General features: G+C 36.0%; 1 protein-coding gene across 4 annotated transcripts in view; it reads right to left on the bottom strand.

Annotated features, from left to right (window-relative positions):
- rapgef3 (Rap guanine nucleotide exchange factor (GEF) 3) overlaps positions 1-21,364 on the bottom strand; it is a 54,846-nt gene that overhangs the window by 8,050 nt on the left and 25,432 nt on the right. For 2 of the 4 annotated variants that reach the window (XM_046868807.1, XM_046868808.1), the window contains 15 exons: positions 18,758-18,864; positions 15,108-15,229; positions 14,846-15,026; positions 14,257-14,341; positions 14,105-14,165; positions 13,629-13,705; positions 13,374-13,520; positions 13,164-13,270; positions 10,795-10,883; positions 10,116-10,194; positions 9,870-10,020; positions 9,419-9,501; positions 9,246-9,276; positions 459-537; positions 86-223 (listed from right to left, as the gene is read on the bottom strand). In XM_046868807.1, the coding sequence (XP_046724763.1) occupies positions 86-223; positions 459-537; positions 9,246-9,276; positions 9,419-9,501; positions 9,870-10,020; positions 10,116-10,194; positions 10,795-10,883; positions 13,164-13,270; positions 13,374-13,520; positions 13,629-13,705; positions 14,105-14,165; positions 14,257-14,341; positions 14,846-15,026; positions 15,108-15,229; positions 18,758-18,864 (1,537 nt within the window). The remainder of the gene's footprint in view (positions 1-85; positions 224-458; positions 538-9,245; positions 9,277-9,418; positions 9,502-9,869; positions 10,021-10,115; positions 10,195-10,794; positions 10,884-13,163; positions 13,271-13,373; positions 13,521-13,628; positions 13,706-14,104; positions 14,166-14,256; positions 14,342-14,845; positions 15,027-15,107; positions 15,230-18,757; positions 18,865-21,364) is intronic. The other 2 variants (XM_046868810.1, XM_046868811.1) reach the window with 2 other exon arrangements.

Genomic DNA, 21,364 nt, shown 5'->3' on the forward strand with positions numbered 1-21,364 from the left:
TATATATATATATATATATATATATATATAATTCTGTAATCCAGCAAATATTCATTGTGCTCTAGTCAAATATTTCATCTCATACCTCCTGAAGAGTTCATTTTGACCACCACATGGTCTTCACCTGGGTTCACCATAGCATCCATAATGTCCTGCACTGAGCAGTTCACAGGCAGCATCAATGTCACAGCATTTTGCTTGGGTGTGAAAATTTCATACAAGACTGCAAACATGTTAAATAGATAAATTACTGAGTTGTTCTGATAACAATACAATTGAAATCATTTACTAGATTATACTATTACTATGTTGGTGTTCTGACAAATAAGATCTTCAAAATGTACTACACAGGTCAAATAAAATAAATAATAATAATAATAATAATAATAGAAAAAAATAATCAAATAAAGCATGAGAAATCGTGCAGTAACTATTAAAAAAAGGCAAAGATGTTTGACCTTTGTCTTGAGCTCTGATTGGATGGCACTTCCCAAAAGGCTCCTCGTAAGTTGCAAACCAATCAAATTTTTGATTCGACTAAAAAAAATAAAATAAAAAATGTTAACCACTTGTAACAATTTCATTATTTATTGAGAATATTCAGATTCAGATATTCAGATCTCTAAAGACATTTGACGTTATAAAAACTAGAACTCAGATCATGATTTATTTACAAATTTCATTAGAATAATGTGCCTACACAAATACTTTTCCTGACAATAAAATAGTAAAATAATGAATTAAACTTGTCAGTCAGTTCATTTCATATAATATAACATAGTGTTTGTTAATGGTTCCCTATTCCTTTACAACAGTTGTAAAAAGAAATAATTGTGCAATTGACTATTAATTCTCTGTAGACAGTGAAAGGACCCTCACGAAATAAATGCAAGGGAAACAAATGCAACATAGACTACAGAAATACCAAAAAGAAATACCAAAAAAATAAAATTGTTCAATTCATTCCAAAAATCCAGCAGTGAGAGAAACGAGAAGCGGAGAATAAACACAAGCAAGTTTTCATGCACATGCACATGCACAATGAGATTTTCTCAGAATTACAAATAATAAGTTATAAAAAATAAAGTTTTTGACAAAATCAAATACAGTTAATGCATTGATGAAATGTACATAACGCTTCTGACGTGCAAATCTTAGAATCCGTTTAGCGTCAGATGTTTATTTACGTAGTGCAACAGAGATAAGCAGAAGATTCTCAAATGCATTAAACAGTAGTTAAAAATAAAGCTGGTGAAAACTGATCTCAGGTTTCCTTCACCATTCAGCTAAAACCACATCAGCTTCTGAAACTCAGCATTAAAATAACCTTTTCTCAAACACAACGGAATCGGAGTGCACTGTTTAATGTAGAATTTACGCTGGTTTCTGTACAGCTCAGAACCTTTTCAATCAAACTCAAAACTTTTTGCCTTAGCTAATTAATTAAACCCTGATGTATCTCAGATACAGTATCACACCCCTTACATTTCAGCAACCATTTTAGTATAATCCTCTCAAGGGACAATACTACAATACTATAGAAATAAAACTTGGATATATTTTTAAGTAGTCAATGTGCAGCTTGTATAGCAGTATATATATATATATATATATATATATATATATATATATATATATATATATATATACATACATACATACATTATTGTCAAAATAGCTGCAAACAAAAGTGAGTACACCGTAAGTGAAAATGTCAAAACTGTGTCCAAACTGCATCATTGTTATCTAACACTGCTGGGCATGGAATGGGTTGTTGCTGGGTTGCTGGGATCCTCTTTGTCACGGAGCTGCTGGATGTTAGACACATGGCGCTGCTCCACCTTCCCTTTAAGAATGCCCCACAGGTGCTCAATAGGGTTCAAGTCTGGAAACATACTTGGCCACTCCATCACTTTCACCATTTTTGCTTCTTCCTCAGCAAGGCAGTTGTCATCTTGGCGGTGTGGTGCAGTTCGGCTGATCTTCAGAATGTCACAGTACATGTTGGAATACATGGTCATTCATGCTCTTGGACAGGTTGTCTTCAGCAAACTGTTAGTAGGCTTTCTTGTTAGCCAGCTTTAGGAGAGGCTTTCTTCTGGGATGACGGCCATGCAAACCGACTTGTAGTGTGCAGTTCTGCAGCCTCTATAGCAATGCTCGCAGCACTCATGTGTCTGTTTTTTTAAGCCAGCTTCTGCACCTGATGCACAGCACAAGGACTTAGCTTATTTGATCGACCCTTGTAAGGCTCCTGTTACGAGTTGAACCCATCTTGAAAAACCTCTGTATGACCTGGCCGCTGTACTGTATCTCAGTTACTGATCTTCTTATAGCCTACACTGTAAAAATACATTTTATGGTAAAAAACTGCCAGCTGTGGTTGCCAGAAATCTCCCGTAAAAAAATATGGTTAAACTGGTATTTACATTGTAAAAAATTGTCCTGTAAATAAATGGTAAAATATAGTCAGAAACTGACTGCACCTAAATTTGTTTAAAAACTAGCATTTATAATATTTAAATAACGAGGGCATGTTAGGTCTCAGAATGTATTTTATTAAAGATGACAAAAAAATTATGCAGAATCATTAAAAGTATAAATTCGAGTCAAATCTCTTGTAGATAATAGCAACACACATTGATATGCAATAAAAATTAGTGAAGAGATTCCCACTGCATCACTCCCACACAGTTACTGCCTTTATATAAAGCAACATACAGCATAATACCTGTACCCATCAACCTGCATTCTCGATCCCTTGCCTACAAGTTTCTTTAAACAGATAACTCCAGAGGTAATTGAACCTGTTTTAAAAATAATAAACTCTTCCATTAGCACTGGTTATGTACCTAAATCCTTCAAACTGGCAGTTATCCACCCCCTTATTAAGAAACCTGACCTTGACCCATGTCAGTTGTCCAACTACAGACCAATATCAAATCTCCCCTTTATATCCAAAATTTTAGTATAGGTTGTAGCACAGCAGTTATGCTCACATCTACTTATGAATAACAGTTTTGAAATGTATCAGTCAGGATTTCGGCCTCATCATAGCACAGAGGCGGCGCTAGTTAAGGTGGTAAATGACCTGTTATTGGCCTCTGATCAGGGTTTTGTCTCCTTACTTGTTTTGCTCAACCTTAGTGCAGCTTTTGACACCATTGATCACACTATACTACTTGCTAGACTTCAGAACGTTGTTGGAATAAAGGGAACAGCTCTCTCTTGGCTCAGGTCTTATTTGACTGATTGCTATCAGTGTAATGGTAATGTAAATGGTGAGTTCTCCACACTCTATGAGGTAAAGTTTGGTGTTCCTCAAGGATCTGTCTTAGGCCCACTGCTTTTCTCTTTATATATGCTGCCTCTTGGTGAAATCATTCATAAACATGGGATTCGCTTCCATTGCTATGCTGATGACACACAGCTGTATATTTCAGCAAAGCCAGATGAGCGAGATCAGCTTAACAATGTTGAGAAGTGTGTAAAGGACATTAGACAGTGGATGCTTAATAACTTTCTTCTGCTCAACTCAGATAAGACGGAAGTACTTTTACTAGGACCACATGCAGCTAGAAGTAAACTTTCCGATTACGTAGCATCTCTGGATGGTGTTTCTGTTTCAGTGTGTACGGCTGTCAAAGACCTTGGTGTGACTATTGACCCGAGTCTTTTTTCTTTGAGTCTCACGTGAATAATATCACCAGGATCGCCTTCTTTCACCTTAGAAATATTGCTAAAATTAGAAATATGATGTCGTTACAGGATGCAGAAAAACTAGTTCATGCTTTTGTTACTTCTAGATTAGACTATTGTAACGCTTTACTGTCTGGGTGTGCGAGTAAGTGCATAAATAAGCTTCAGTTAGTTCAGAATGCAGCAGCAAGAGTCCTCACTAGATCTAGGAAGTATGACCACATCACCCCTGTTTTAATCAGTCTACACTGGCTCCCAATTAAATCTCGCATTGATTATAAAATACTACTACTGACGTATAAAGCACTTAACGGTCTCGCACCGCAGTATCTGAGTGAACTTTTGTACCAGTATGATCCTCCACGCCTACTTAGATCAAAAGGTGCAGGCTATCTGTTGGTTCCTCAAATAATGAAGACTACAGCAGGGGGCAGATCTTTCTCTTATAAAGCCCCACAGTTATGGAACAGCCTTCCAACCAGTGTTCGGGACTCAGACACAGTCTCAGTGTTCAAGTCGAGGTTGAAAACTCATTTATTTAGTCAAGCCTTTTATCAGTAGATTTTTCTTAGGTAAAGGCTCAGATCTGGAGGGAGCATGGATATAGAGTGTTTGGTGAACTGGTATATTTGTATGCTGTCGTCCCCTCACATTCACACGTTCACTCGGGTTTGTTGACAGTGGTGTGGTGGGTCGTCTCTTATCCCAGAGATCCCTCATGTCTGTGTTACCTTCTGGTTCTCCCTTTTAGTTATGCTGGCATAGCGAGTCTTGCCGGAGTCCAAACTGCACAGTGACATTAACTTTCATACACCAATAAGGACACTTAATAATCCATATCTTTCTCTTCCCGTCACCCTCTCTCTCTCTCTCTCTCTCTCGGTCGAGTTAAACATGCTCCTGAGGCTCCAGTGACCACTGTTCCTGCCCCTCTCCCCTCCGTGGATCTTCACACTTCTGTGCAGCTTGGGACGGTCTCTCATCAACACCTTGGGTGGTTCCATGTTAATCCGGAGTAGAACGGGTGCTTTGAGGATGGATTGGACTGTAGTTTATGTCAACAGTCTGCTACACTGACTCAGGAATACAGTTTGCTTCTGATCATCATCACTGTACCCCGCAACATTGTATATCTGCTTCAAATGGACATTTGGTGCAACCCAGATGAGGATGGGTTCCCTCTTGAGTCTGGTTCCTTTCAAGGTTTCTTCCTTATGCCATCTCGGGGAGTTTTTCCTTGCCACAGTTGCTCATCAGGGACAAACATACTTACAAAGAACATATTTACGTTTAATCACCACATTATCTGTGTAAAGCTGCTTTGAGACAATGTTCATTGTTAAAAGCGCTATACAAATAAAAATGAATTGAATTGAATTGAATAATATTAAGATTTCTCTGTCCTTGACTTAAAAACAGGCTCTACTCTCCTACACAGTGGTAACCCACAAAACACACAACAGTAATTTTACTGTTAGATTTTACAGTATTTTGCTAATTTCCTCTTGATTTTATAGTAAACTACTGGCAGAAGGGTTGCCAGTAATTGACAGTTTTTTATTTTTAATCAGATTTCAGACTTTATGTGCTGTCATGTCAATCTAATCTGCCCAGGGCCTGCAAAGTCAATACTTTTGTTTTTTTGACCATAGAGATTGTACCATAGAGAACAATCTGATTTAATATTCGCCTCAAAGGGCAGCTAGCTGGCGCAGAATAGCGTCAGCATTTTTCCGTCTTCTGATTGGTTGGTCAGAGGGAAACTGTTACAGCCAAGTTCGACTGCCAAAACACGTGTGTAGCTTTGCACACATTAATACATCTGAGTTAGACTTTTTTATGCTACGGAGGAAGAGAAATTGATTTGGTCTTGGACATACTTAAAAATCCATTTTCAAGAAAAGCTAGACATCATGAGAAGAGGTCGGGCAACCCTGAAGCTAGCTAGCTTGTCTCAGCCCGGGAAAGGGTTTGTTCGCCACTTCCAGATCAGTGAATACCAGCGGTACCACTGGCTTACAGCCTCTGGGGGCGCTGCAAATTATGAGTATGTATCTCTGGTATCAAGCCAAGTCAAGTCAAGTCCAGTCGAGTATGTTGTATTTTATTTACATGTTAATGTTTTTGTCATGTTATTAGAAAAATATTGATGCTGAACTAATCCAGATGATGTGGGTGGCACAGTTAAGGTTGTAGTGTAGAGGTTTGGAGTTGTCTTAACTGGGTTTTTTGCTTTATTAAATGGTATTCCCCCTCCATATGTGAAATGCCTCTCTCTCTGTAATGCCACGTGTTGTTATATTGAGTTTTTGTATAGTATTGATGGTTTTTATAATTGTGCCATGATAGTGGTGGTATTAACAGGTGAATTAAGTCCCCACTGAAGGCCCAGGTACCAAATGCACGGCCCGCCACTGGTGGATACACATACTGAAGCAGTGATGAAGTTAATGAGATAATGAATTGAGTAATTAAATGAGTATTGAACTTTGATGAACACCTGTGAACAAGCACAGCCAAAGCCAAATATTATATCAACTGAAAATAAAACACATTAAATCTCTCAAAATGTCAGCAGAAGATGATTAAACAACCGCCAAAACAGCATTACCAGCTTTACTTATTAAAAGCTCTAATTGAGATTTTCGGTGTTTAGGTGTAATTTCATTTGAAGTCACCATAATGGAGATCAGTGTTTGCTTTAGTGTTGCTCTTGAACCTTCTAAAAAGTAGTTTTTGAAAAAATTAAACAAAACAAAACAGATCAATCTAATCACCATAAAACCGTCTAGTAAAAAGAAATGAATGAAATAATATCAAAATAAAGCCAAATTAAGAAAAATTGGATAATTTATTCATGCTGCAATGCATGTTGGGAGGTTTGTTCTATTCTGGAATCCAGCATGCATTGTGGCATGAATGTTTGTTAATCACCATTCTTGAGTTACATGTGCTGATTTTTAATGTCTGTTTCTACGGCGCTATAGCACTTTTTTTAATCTTGATAGCTCATCAAGTTATCTTTAAATCATATTACTAACAAACAGAATTACAAATAAATTAACAAATTTTAAATGCTTTAATACAAGATACACAAATTTGTATGGTCCTATCAAGCAGACAAAAACATTAACATGATGAATAGGACATCTGGCTTTGCATGGTTAAGTGACATACAGCTGTTAGGGTGTACTCAATTTTGTTGCCAGCTATTTTGACAATAATGGCTGTATGTTGAGTTATTTTTAAAAGGACAATACATTTATACTGCTATACAAGCTGCACACTGACTATTCTAAAATATATCCAAGTTTCATTTCTATAGTATTGTCCCTTGAGAATACAGGTGGAAAAGTAATTTTTTTCAGTAATTCAACTCAAAATTGTAAAACTTGTGTATTAAATAAATTAAATGCACACAGGCTAAAGTAGTAATTTAAGTCTTTGGTTCTTTTAAATGTGATGATTTTGACTCACATTTAAACCCACCAATTCGAAATCTCAAAAATATTTGAATACTTCATAAGACCAATAAAAAAACATTTTTTAGCGAATTGTTGGCCTTAAGTAAAGAATGTTTCCGTATATGTTCTCAATACCTAGGGGCTCCAATTTTTTTAATTTGCTTTAATTACTGCCTCAATTTGGCGTGGCATGGAGGTGATCAGTCTGTGACACTGCTGAGGTGGTATGGAAGCCCAGGTTTCTTTGATAGTGGCCTTCAGTGCATCTGCATTTTTGGGTCTCTTGTTTCTTATTTTCCTCTTGTCTGGTCAGGTCTGGTGAGTTTACTGGCCGGTCAAGCACACCAACACCATGGTCATTTAACCAACTGGTGCTTTTGGCAGTGTGGGCAGGTGCCAAATCCTGCTGGAAAATGAAATAAATCATCATCTTTGAAAAGCTGATCAGCAGAAGGAAGTATGAAGAACGGACGCTTTAAGGATGGATTGGAATGTAGTTAATGTCAACAGTCTCCTACACTGACTCAGGACTACTTTTCGCTTCTGATCATCATCACTGTACCCAGCAACAAATGGACATTCGGTGCAACCCAGATCAGGATGGGTTCCCTCTTGGGTCTGGTTCCTCTCAAGGTTTCTTTCTTATGCCATCTCGGGGAGTTTTTCCTTGCCACAGTTGCTCATCAGGGACAAACTTACTTACAAAGAACATATTTACTTTTAATCACCACATTATCTGTGAAAAGCTGCTTTGAGACAATGTTTATTGTTAAAAGTGCTATAGAAATAAAAATGAATTGAATTGAATGAAGTGCTCTAAAAATTCTTGGTAAACCGGTGCAGTGACTGGTTTTCAAAAAACACAGTGGACCAACACCAGCAGATGTCATTCCACTCCAAATCATCACAGACTGTAGAAACCTAACACTGGACTTCAAGCAACTTGGGCTATGTGCTTTTCCACACTTCCTCCAGACTCTAGGACCTTGGTTTCCAAATGAAATACAAAGCTTGCTCTCATCTGAAAAGAGGACTTTGGAGCACTGGGCAACAGTCCAGTTCTTCTTCTCTTTAGCCCAGCCAGGTAAGATACCTCTGACATTGTCTGTGGTTCAGGTTTGGCTTAACAAGAGAAATACGACAACTGTAGCCAAATTCCTTGACATGTCTGTGTGTGTTGGCTCTTGATGCCTTGATCCCAGCCTCTGTCCATTCCTTGTGAAGTTCACCCAAATTCTTCAATCGATTTTGCTTGACAAGCCTCTCAAGGCTCTCTCGTTCTCTCGTTGGTTGTGCACCTTTTTTTTCCCCACACTTTATCCTTCCACTCAACTTTCTGGTAAAATGCTTGGATACAGCACTCTGTGAACAGTCATCTTGTTTGGCAATGAATACTTGTGGCTTACCCTCCTTGTAAAGAGTGTCAATGATTGTCTTCTGGACAACTGTTAGTTTAGCAGTCTTCCCCATGATTGTGTAGCCTAGTGAACCAAACTGAGAGACCATTTTGAAGGCTCAGTAAAGCTTTGCTTGTGTTTTGAGTTGATTAGCTGATTGGCATGTCACCATATTCAAATTTTTTGAGATTTTATTTAATACACAAGTTTTACAATTTGAGTTAAATTCCTGAAATAAATTAACTTTTCCAGGACATTCAAATGTATTGAGATACACCTGTTTTGTCTGATGAATTCCTTATAATGTTAGACCATGTGGATTGCCAGCACAAGCAGACGACACAAGTAAAATACTGTCCATAATATTAGGCATGGTTTTAACGTCATTGCTAATCTATGTACATTATATTAGTTAAAACTTAGTTAAACTTGTTTTTGGGTAATAATGTAATCAAGTTATTCAGGATAATGTCCCAATGAAATAATTGTTAAATATTTATAAAAGAAAATCCATTAAAGAAAGATAAGAAGAAATGCTCATGCCAGTTACAGGATTATCAGTCTAATTGTTAGCCATTTATTTTTCCATCACTTAGTGTGTTTATCTGCTATAAAGTTCTTACATAGGGTGTTACTGTTTGGATTCTTATCTTTGTGGTTTTGTGAGAGTTGTAATGGACCTCACCTTCATAAGTGTTTGGCATCCGTTCTCTGACCTGAAAGGAGAATGGACATGATTGTAAGATTATATATGTACAAGGTGTGTTGTATGCAAATACATACAGAACATACAAAGACAAAATACATACACATAGACAATGGTCCCTTAGCATTATTGTGCATGTGCTTTTTACGTACACTCTTGGTTTTCTTCTATCCCTCAGCTGTTCTTTGAGCATGCGTGAGAGTCTTGTGTCATCCATCACCTCTTCTTTCAGTTTCTAACCCGGAAAAAAATTACATTTCAATACCAAAATAAAACTTGATACAGATACAGATACCAAGGTAGAGAAACAAGCAAATGTTAGACAACTGTACAAAAATTTTATTAAAAACACAATCAGGCTAATTGTTCATCCTCAAATATTTAATTGAGATAACTAGAAATACAATGGAGGCAGGTTTTTAAAATACATTTTTAAATAGAAGTTTCAAAGATATAATTGCCTCAGTCAAAATTAAAAAATAAATAAACACATTGCAAATGGTGCTGTAAAGTCTGGAATTAATATAGAACACTGTTTGAAAACAAGATATATCTTAACCTTGCAGACATTTAAGCTGAAATACAATGCCTGACAAAACAAACCTCCAGGAAGTGGAAGGCCACAGGGTCTTCCTTCAGCTGTGAGCAGCAGACTGCAACCCACATGCTCGCCAGTTTCACAATTTTCTGCTTGGTGTTAAGAGCATAAGCCGCTTTTTCCAGTTCAGAGCCTTCAGAAGACTCAGTGTGGTAGGTGCATTAAAGGTTAAAGAAAATTAAGGTTATTCATTCACAATTATAATCATTAGGAAGCAATTTGTTTATGATATGAAACCAGTGAAAGGATATTGATGCTGAATTGCAGCACAGAGCTGTGCAGAGGGCATGAATACTTGATGTGTGAGAAGAAAGTCACTAACACATGGGTCTGCAGAATTAGGGAACAAAGAGTATTTTCCAACAGTTATTTTTCCATATACATATAAATATAGATTATAGTTCATAAGGTTTCAGAATGTCCCATTAATGTCCAATGAGACAAGACAAGCCAAGACAAGAAAAGAAGCTGATTATTTTCTTTTAACACATACCCTTATAACCTTGAATGTGCCAAAAATTATTTTTAAATAAGTTTATAAATTACACTGTCAACACAAAAATGTACAAATGACAAATTAACAAAACAATTTTTTATAAACTTTAAGTAAATAACCAAGCTATACCATATTAATTATTTTTTCTTTGTTTGTTTTTTGTATTTTTAAGCACAAAACATCTGTTACATCAGCCATATGATGATGTGTATTCATATGTAGCAGTGATTTGCATTACAGCAGGCACTAATGTCAGCTACCGTATAAAAAATTAAATTAAAATATAAATACATTAAGTAAAAATTGTTCAGGTTTGAAAATTCAGTGCTGTTGTATAATCATTATTATTGTATTTGCATGTTTATTAGATTAGTAGTACCCACAAAAACCACAGTTTATAAAAGGAATATAAACATAAAAAAGAAAGGCAGCACCTATGGGATCATAACCATTGGTATCCAGTTTTATTGTCTCCAGGACATGTTCAAGAATCTTCTCTGGTGTTCCTGACATCACTGTATACCTAAAAGGGAAGTCAAAGTTAATATGGGAGAAAGTCATGTACAGTTTTCCAGAGTACCAAAACACTTATCTCTGCTTCTCCCTTTTGTTGCTGTCCAATGAATGAACGATATGTTGTGGTGTCCTGTAATTGGCTTTGTGGTCTTATAGGTATTTGCCTGACACTTTAATGATTGTTCCCTCTCTTTCTTTGCATATATTTTCCTCACATTGTAATTAGCCATTAGTGTGAGGATGTATTTGGCCTATGCAATGTCAAGTGAGTCAGTGTGATTGAAGTGTTCTGGTCTGTTTGAAGTTCTGCTCTTTGTACATCAACCCTTCATTCAGTTTGAATAAGAATGTCTATGCCAGTGAAGCTGGGAATTGCTCTTCACTCTTTAATTTGTCATGAGCATGGTTTTACTATGCTCTAAAATAAGGTTTGCATTGTGGTACCCGCTTATGAAGAATAGAAGCCTGTGACATACTTCACTGGTTCAGTTTCAGTGTGGCTATTTGTCATTTTGTTTCATATTTTTTTTGTTGCTGATTCTCTTTCATCCATGCTTCTATTTTGTGTTTCTACTCTTACCTAAGTTCAGTTGTGTATGTAGGGGTAGGGTAAAGGTTAGGGTCTCTTTGTAGTAATTGCCAGTGGTTGACCATGTTGTGCATTGGAATTGTATATGGATTGTATGTTGTATACAATATACAATTCATTGCATTTTTTATGCATTGCATGATTTTTGTTTCTTTTATTCTTTTTGAGTTGAGTCACTGGTTGGAGTCCCTGGTGATGGCTGCCTTTATGTACAGCCACTCTTATCTCATTGGTTTGTGTATTATTACATTTTGTGTGGTATGTCTGTAATTTGTGCATGTGTGGGGTGATAAGTCTGGAGGTGTGGCTTTATTTTTCTGTTTTAGAAGTCTTGTGGCTAGTAACAAACCTGAGTAACCTATAGGACCTATCTCTGGGGAAATGTCACTGGGTATAGTTAATAAGGTGGCATAGTCAAGAGGGTGGTTTCAATTAATTACCATTCATTACCATTCACAGTGGGCACAAAGGTTTATGCAATCATTTGTTGTAGGTGAGGTTACAGCTGATCTGTAAGTGGCAGAACTGTAGATTCCCTACACAATATCACATCCCTGTGTAAAGATTGTAGTAAATGGGATACATTTGGCAAATTTATGGTTTACATGGATGTTTCAACTGAGATAAAATTCTTAAGGTTTTACAGGTTAGTATGAATCAGGCCACCAATAAATTATCTAAGAATGTCATAGATTATAATAAGTTGCTCTTCCTTCACAAAATGTGTTTTTTATGTCTATTATAATGTGGTATTTATGTAAATGTACATAGTAAATTCTACACTGCTCATCCTTGAGCTCCCATTTATAAATGATTGCAAATGAAACATTATGCACTGTATAACCTATTCATCCTCACAACTCTATAGATGTGGACAATTTATCAGCCTTTGATATAAGATGCACCACCTAATTTGAATGAAAAAAAGCCTTAACAACATTGACATTTCTAGAAAATATACATTTTGAATTACAGGTGACAAAGTAGTTGCAAATGCATTATATTTGTGGTGATTATGTAGACTGCAGTAACATCAGTGAGAATAAAAAACTAAAATCATACCCTGGACCCTGTTTAAGTTACACATCACCTTCTACCTAAGCTTCATTATAAGTCGTCATGAAATCAGACCACCCACATTATGTTAACAAAAGTCTTAGAACAGATATGAAATAAATAAGAAACAGTATGAAAGTTAAATTTGAAGTAAATAACACTTAGAATATGGTTACAAATACTGCATTAATCAGGCAAAAGTAAGAGTGCATTCTTCTTTTTTTCATTATTGATATATTATATATATATATATATATATATATATATATATATATATATATATATATATATATATATATATATATATATTGCATATATGAGCAGATATTCAAGTGCTTCAAGAGATCAGAGTATGTACTGTACACTTTACTAGGAAGTTGTATACCTACCTATACCCTCATATTATATGTAATGTATAATGTATACGTAAACATCAAAATGAAATAGAATTGTCATTTTTTTCTTTCTTAGCACTAAACTTCTAATAATATCACACACAAACACTTATTTTAATAGATTTAGGGAACAACAAAGATTTAAAAGATTAATTGTTTGTTGCTTAAGTATGCATTTTTTGTTTATAAGAAACAATAAATACTGACAGAGGTACATTTCACATAACAGTTACAATGTTTAACTTACTTGTTGCTGTTTCCTCCTTGATGAAGTGCCTCTTGGCCTGAGCTTTTCTCAAGGACAAGGACAACTTTTCCATGTTCTTCCAAACGCACTGTATTTGCCTCCACATCCTACAATGACATTAACAAGTTAATTTTCAAAATACTGAAATAAAACGTAAATAATATTTATGCATACACCTACTCCAGTACTGAATACACAAACACTCTTTACCTTGAGTATTCGAATAAAATCTTGCTTGTCTACTCTGAGAAATTGACAGTTGTCTTCCCGCAGTATGATGGTGGCAGCTCGAGGAGCATCGTTCACCAAAGCAAGTTGGCCAAAGTCGTCTCCTTCATGCAGGGTGGTAACCAAGCCCTGTGTTAGACACAAACACACACACACACAAAAAAACCCATCAAAGCTTCCTTCATTCTCAATGGCCACTAACAACTTGCATGTAGTGGTCCATACTGATGAATTTACCTTGCCATGTGTGATAACATTAACAGACCCCTTCCAGATGATGTACCAGGATGTGCCTTTGTCTCCTTGGCTGAACACTGAAATAGTAGCAGTAGTAGTAAGTAGCAGTAAAATTAATATACATAGACAAACACCCATGCTGTTAGTTAGCTAATAAAGTATGATTGATGATATCGATGGAAACAAAAACACTACACATACAAAGAACTGAATAAACTTGTAATATTGGTGGCTAATAAAATTGGTTTAAGCAAATACAATTTTGGTTTAAAGCTAAGATTAACAGCCTCTGTAGCATAATCAGTTGAATACACTTACTATTTAAAAATGCAAGGCCCAATTCTAACAAATAGATAGTTAAGTAATAAAATAACATTAATCTATGTATAGTCAACACATTATCCATCTCTTTGATTTGGTTTAGCACAATCCTCCACTCTTGCCTACTGCAAATGTCAGTTTGGTTTTGCACTCACATACTGTGCCTGCCTTGGCATAGGACTCAAATACAAGCACTGCGGCCAGTTCTTTGCGCACCTAGAAACATCAAAAGAGAGTGTTATGGGAAAGGGGGTGGTTTCTGAGTTTGTTTCTGAGGCAGGATGCTGGACAGAAAGTGCTCACTCACAGAAGTAGATAAATGAGCGACAGCTTTGACATGCAGAAGCTCCTCGTAGATGACGTCCACATCCTCAGCTGACCTTTGACTAGGACTAACATAAAAAATGGTTACTGCATATACAGTATGTGCTATATTAAATTATGCGTAATGTAATGCAAAAAATTATCTTATTTGTCTATTTGATCATGTAATTAATGTGTACCATATAATTTTATTCATCAGTTGTCTTTTTGTCTGTTAAATGGAGATTCATGCATTACATAAAAATACATTTTAGCTTTAGTGGTTAAGATACTGGAGAATGAGAAGAAGGTTATAAGTTAAAATCCCAGGTACTGAATATTAAATGATGAGGTATGTGGTACATGTCAAAATAACCTTCAAATGAATGTCCTTGGTGCACTTTTAATATGTATTTTAATACTAACCACTGAAATCTTGGTGCCACATACCACAGAACATCTAAGTATACATTATATATATATATATATATATATATATATATATATATATATATATATATATATATATATATATATATATATATATATATATATATAGTCCCCATGATCTAATTGTATATTTAGATTCTTACCATTTGCGGAGTTTCATATTCAGAAGAGCATCCGGGCCCATCTGGACCAGGAGCGATAGACCTTCTTGAAGCTCATCTTCTTTTGAGTCCTTTTCACTGGTTGATTTATTCAGATCAAACTCTGTCTCCATAAATCGGTAAAACTGTGTGTCTTTGTCATGGAAGTTCAACTCTTGCTTCACTAAATGGAGATATATGGCATTTTTTTTAAAAATACAATAAGTTGTTTTTCTAAACCAACATACTGAATAGATTTAGTTACCATTTACAATAATGCCCTCATCCACTAACACCTGCCACATGCCAACTGCTTGACTACGGGACTGGGAACAGTCATTCAACTTCATTAGCCAGTCAACAAGCTCCTTCCCACTGCAACACTGTCTGCATCAAAGAAAGAATTTGTAAGTAAGAGATATTGCAATAAATAAATAAACAAACAAATAAATAAATAAATAAGGGGTGTAACGGTACACAAGATTAATGGTTTGGTACATACTGTACCTCGGTTTTTAAGTCACTGCTTAGTACAATTTTGGTAGGGTTAGGGGAAGAAATGCAATACATAAAATTGCTTGTCTTTATTTTATTAACACAGTTTATTGTTTTTAACATTTGTGATCATCAACATTTGAACAGTTTACATTTAAAACAATTTGAAATAAAATGCCTGCTATAAAAATTAAATTAAATAGAATATATAAATTAATGCAATATACTTTTTATTATATTGATTAAATCGAGTAATCAATTCAACTAGCACATATTAAACTGATTAAGTAAAATTACCTAAAATAAAATATGTACTCATATAATTAATTTGTTAGATGCCATTTGGATAATACAGAGGTGGACTATGTTCTATGTAGGAGATGCAACCTCAAGGAGATTACAGACTATAAGTTGTGGCAGGAGACAGTGTAGCTAGACAGCATCGGATGGTGGTCTGTAGGATGGTTTTGGAGGTAAAGAAGAGGAGGAGGAGAGTGAGGCCTGAAAGAATAATAGGATGGTGGAAACTGAAGGAGGAAGACTGTAGTGTGAGATTCAGGGAAGAGGTCAGACAGGGGCTCGGTGGTGTTGAAGGGAAGTCAGGGATTGCATTCAGTACACATGTGTACCGAACCGAAAGCCCTGTACCAATACATTTTTGTATGAAATCATGTACCGTTACACCCCCATATATCAAGTTTTTGGACACAGACAACACTGTGTTTTACCAAAAATAATAAATTAACCATTTAGGAAGTACAGCCATTTTATATATAATTTCAATTTGCCTGGCTTTTACTTAGCAACCCTCAGTTGCTACTTGCTTGTGGGTCTTTTTGCCATCAGTTTTGTCTTAAAGTGAAGGTGTAAGGTGTAAGTAAGTTGTAAATAAGGTGGGGTGTAGTGACTAAATCTGGCTTTTTGAGAGCACTTTTTTCTTGCTGTAAGAAGCTACTGAGTAGCTTTCACAGTATAATTTGGTTCATTACCTTTCTGCTTCACAGACCATCCTACATATTTTGCTGATTCAGAACAGAAAGCACATCATCAGTAAATACCAGTGACCCAGTTTCATCAGCAGCCATACTTCACCCATACCATAACACTGGCTTAATGATAGATAGATGATCTAGTATGCTTTGGGCTGTCCTTATCCTTTTGTACTCTTACTCTTTTACTATCTTCTGGTACAAGGTAACCCTGGGTTCATATGACTAAAACATAATGTTCCTGAAACGGGCAGGCTTTTTTTTTTTGGTTCAAACTTTTTATTTGGAAAAGCATATATATATATATATATATATATATATATATATATATATATATATATATATATATATATATATATATATACATACGGTTGGTAGTCTAGGGGATTTCCAAAGGATTAAAAGATTGCACCTGGTTACCAAAGATGTGAAGGCCAAAATATCTAATTGCTTTTAGCTGTGACAGGATAAATCCAACTGCACCCCAAAAATACACCAGGACAAAATTTTGTTGTATTCTGTATTGAATTGCAAATATAGTTTTAGAGTAATCGCACCAGAACCTATGTTACATTGGGCAAAAGAAGAGCATTTGACAGGTGAATGATGACATCTGTCACAGCTGTTGCTGCGCAGGCTTTTCAAAAATGTTTTCCAGAAGTCTAATCTGGCATTTTTCTTCTTGAGTGTAGCCAGCAGATTGCACATTAGGTTCAATCATCTGTAATTGAATTACAATGTGTTTAATTATTTCGATATTTAAACAACACAGTCATTATTGCTTTGACAAAAATATACACTGAGTGTGTTCTTGACTTAGCTTGATATTTTTTTATAGTTATTTCTTTGCCAACAAATTTTGCAACCTCTAGATTAATTGTCATCTGTGATCTTCCAGGCTTCTGGAGTTGCTGAGCTCCTTATTACCATACCATTGATTTGGCCACAGCAAATGGTTTTGCTATATTATTAATAGGTCTGCAATATAATATTCATTTATTTGGTTATATAAAGAGGCAAGATGAGCAAAAATTGTGTAATGCCCAAAATATTAACAAAACTGACTGATAAGGTTACCTATATTCTCAATGCAAAAAGTATTTAACCCCCATTTAGATGGCAGTACAACAGATTGTTCCAGTCAGTATTTGCATTGTTCTTTAAATAATTAACCTTTTTATTCTAGAACTTAATTAAATTCAATTAAATTCATTTTTATTTGTATAGTGCTTTTAACAATGAACATTGTCTCAAAGCAGCTTTACACAGAAAATGTGGTAATTTAAATAAACTTAGTAGAAGCACTCTTTGGCGCAGTAACAGCTTTAAGTCTGTTGGACTGAAAAATTTTCTACCATTCATTCTTGACTGCACTTTTCAACAGTGTGACATATTCTTATTGGAATTCAAATATTTTCTACAAATCGCCACCAAGCTGAAAGGCCATTTGGAAAGCTTTTTTTCCCCCAACATTCACACCCTAACCATAATATAAGGCACAAACATAAACAAGTCAGGTACAGTTACTTCTAGATGGTGATATAGTGTGGGTGAGGACTCAACCGATTGTCTTGAGATCTCCCTTTTTTTTGCAGTGTGGTGTTTGGGAGTACTCAGCTGTGTGTCTACATAATACCTAAGGGTAAAAAAAGTCAGCCACCTAAAAACCCAAGAGTGACACCTATAGACCACTGTAAGCACATTGAATGTATATGCTTGTGACACTTATTCACTGATTCAAAACTTAAACCTTACACCTATTCAATTCAATTCAGCTTAATTACTGCCTATAAGTTTACTGCCTATATGTTTGAACTATAATCTTTATAGATATATAATGAGCAACCAGTGGGGACTGTTGCATAGTAAATCTCCCTGAGATTCAACGAGGAAGAACCCTTAAGAGGAACCAGACTCAAAAGAGAACCCATCCTCAACTGAGTGGCACAAAATGTCTATTCATTGTAGTTCAATAATTGTAGAGGTGTACTGTTCAGTTCTGTATTCTTAAATTCAGAACTCTTCATGAAAACTTGATCCGGCATGGGATCGGCTCTAAAAGTGCACTGGCTTGTGCAACAAGCAGTGCTGTGTTCCGGTTCAGATTCAGTCAAATATAGCAAAAGCAATCAGATGGTGTTTCATAGTACAGAAAAATAATGTAATGAAAACATGCAATGAAAACAAGTAAAGGTAAAAACAATTGAAATGGTGTCTGTTCAACTCAGTTGAACTTACTTTTCTGCTTCATATCAAACCAATTGTGGTGATGTATAGAGGCTGTAATCACTGTTCAAGTTTTGGACTAACACTTTTATTTACTAATACCTATGGACCTGATTATATATGAAATTCTATCAACCAGACAAATGCTGTTTTGTGATAAACTAGTTAAATAAGAGGTTCCATCAATAAGAGAGAAAAAATGTACCTGTAGGTTTTTAGGTGATGTTTCCTGTCTCTGATTAAACCTGGGTTCCTCTCCATCAGTGCACTATACACCACTCGAGCTGCCTTTAAGATCCGATCAGACAAAAACTAAACAAAGCATGACAGACAAAAAGAAATACAGTAAACCTGTTTTGAAAAAGTTTCAAAATTGCACATTTCAGAAGAGAGGGTGCAGCTTTTGTATTGTATTTGGCCTAGGGAATAAAGTGAAAATACTAGATATGTTGATTTAAATAAAATATAAGAATGAAATACTTCACATCATGCATACTGTGCGTGTGTTTGTGTGTGTGAGAGAGAGAGAGAGAGAGGGAGGGAGAGAGTGATATGTTGTGTGGGTGATTGGTTGGTGTGAGAATGTGTCATGTTACTCCTGTCTCTGACACCTCCTCTGCAGAGGTTGACGGAATTGTGGTTTAAAGCACAATCTCAAAGCACAAGGGTGACTATTAACTTTTACCTCAACCCTCTATTTCTGCTCCAGTGTGGTTTCTTTCTCAAACTTTCTGTTACATCACAAGTGTCCTTTTCCTTTATGCTTCAGACTCAGCAGGCTTTCACATCTTCTCCTTACTCTCTTTTCTCTATGTATGAACTAAAATACTTAATTTAAAGTGAAATAAAACTACTAATTAAACCAATAATTTAATTGATTTTCTTTATTATCTATAAATATATTATCTTCTTTATTTTACTTTTTTACAGCAATAAAGTATAACAAATTATAAACTATAATTCAAAAATACATAATTAAATATTTAAAAATAAAGAATTACAATAAAAAACAATAAACTAATCAAGATACCAGTAGTGGGCTGTCAGGCTGAACAAAGCCTACTCTGCTGGCCTAAACAATACCAGAATAACTAAACATTTACAAAAAACTCTGTGATTATTAAATTATTCCCAGTCTATTCTCTACATTTCATTCAGAGGTGGGAAGTAATAAAGTACAAATACTTTGTTACTGTATTTAATTAGATTCTGGTATCAGTACTTTACTTCACTATTTATTTTTACTTTTTACTTTCACTCTTTAATCTTTACTCTTTCAACTCTTTACTTTTATTTATACACAAATATCTACTTTCTACTTCTTACATGTTCAAACCAGGCTCGTTACTTTAGTTTTATTTAATTTGATGACATGATCAATATTTGATACTCATTGCGCACCGTTTTCAGTCCATCAGCTTATTTCTTCTCATTGCATGGCTTTTTCAAACTACCACTGGCGTATCATTTCCTGGCTATCATGCACCATAGACGTAGGCTAGCCTACAAAGCTAACAATGAGCAAGGCAGAAGGCAACAAAAAGTATGGGGCTAACGTGGATGAGACAGAGGGAGACAAAGACATTCCTCATCAACTGATCATCATCATCTTCTCTCTGCTTATGTTCTATATGGTGGTTGTTCGGCCAATATACATTCATTATATCCAGCCATATTTCATATATCACGTTTTGCTAGGATCAATGGAAGCTGCCATGAGGCATTCAGAATCAACAGTGTGGTCCCCCATAGCTTAGAATACATGTTGCTTGAAGGCTGTTGCTTTAAAAAATCTGATTTTGAGTTGGTGACACATTTACATTTACTTTTGCGGCATTTAGCAGACGCCACCTATCCAGAGCGATGTACAAAGTGCTTTGAGTCTCTAGTAATGAATAAACCTACACTGGTACACAAGATTACAAACTTAATATAAATATAACTCTTAAATTCTACACAGCAAACTTGGAAAGTGCTAATTTAAGTTTTTCAGGAAGAGGTAGGTCTTCAATCATCGCTTGAAGATAGCCAGAGACTCCGCTATACGGACATCTAGGGGAAGTTCATTCCACCACCTCTGTGCCAGAACAGAGAAGAGATTTGAAGTATACTTACCTCTCATTCTGAGAGAAGGTGGTACCAGACGAGCAGTGGTGGAGGATCTCAGACAGCGTGGAGCAGCTCTGAGGTAAGATGTGCTGGTCCATTTTTGGCCTTGTAGGCAAGCATCAGTGTTTTGAATCTGATACCGGCAGCTACTGGAAGCCAGTGAAGGGAGCACAACCGTGGGGTGGTGTGGGAGAACATGGGCAGATTGAACGCAAGTCGTGCAGCTGCGTTTTGGATCATTTACAGTGGACGAATATCGTTCAGGGGGGAAGACCTGCCAGCAGAGAGTTGCAGTAGTCGAGTCTTGAGTTGGTGACACCAGGGCCATCTAGCAGCCGTATATTAGCATCTGCATTTTACATAAGCTGATGCTTACAGTGTCACACCTCTCCCCCACCTCAGACAATTGGATTATCGCTCTTTGTTCCTGCTGCCCAAATACTCCCCAGTCATCAAACGTGTGAGACCTGCAATCAGGACTGTTAAAGTCTGGCTGAATGGGGTTGACACTGCTCTCCAGTTGCAGTTCTTACATACAGACTGGAGTAAATTTGCTGCACAGGCCACCACTGACTCGGTCACCAACATCAACACCTACACCAACTCTGTTTATGATCACATCAACAGTTGTGTGGATTGGGTGACCACACAAAAGAACATCATAGTGTTCCCCAATTAAAAACCCTGGATAAAATGGGAGGTC

The sequence above is a fragment of the Silurus meridionalis genome, chromosome 16 (assembly GCF_014805685.1).
Source record: "Silurus meridionalis isolate SWU-2019-XX chromosome 16, ASM1480568v1, whole genome shotgun sequence".
Lineage (NCBI taxonomy): Eukaryota > Metazoa > Chordata > Actinopteri > Siluriformes > Siluridae > Silurus > Silurus meridionalis.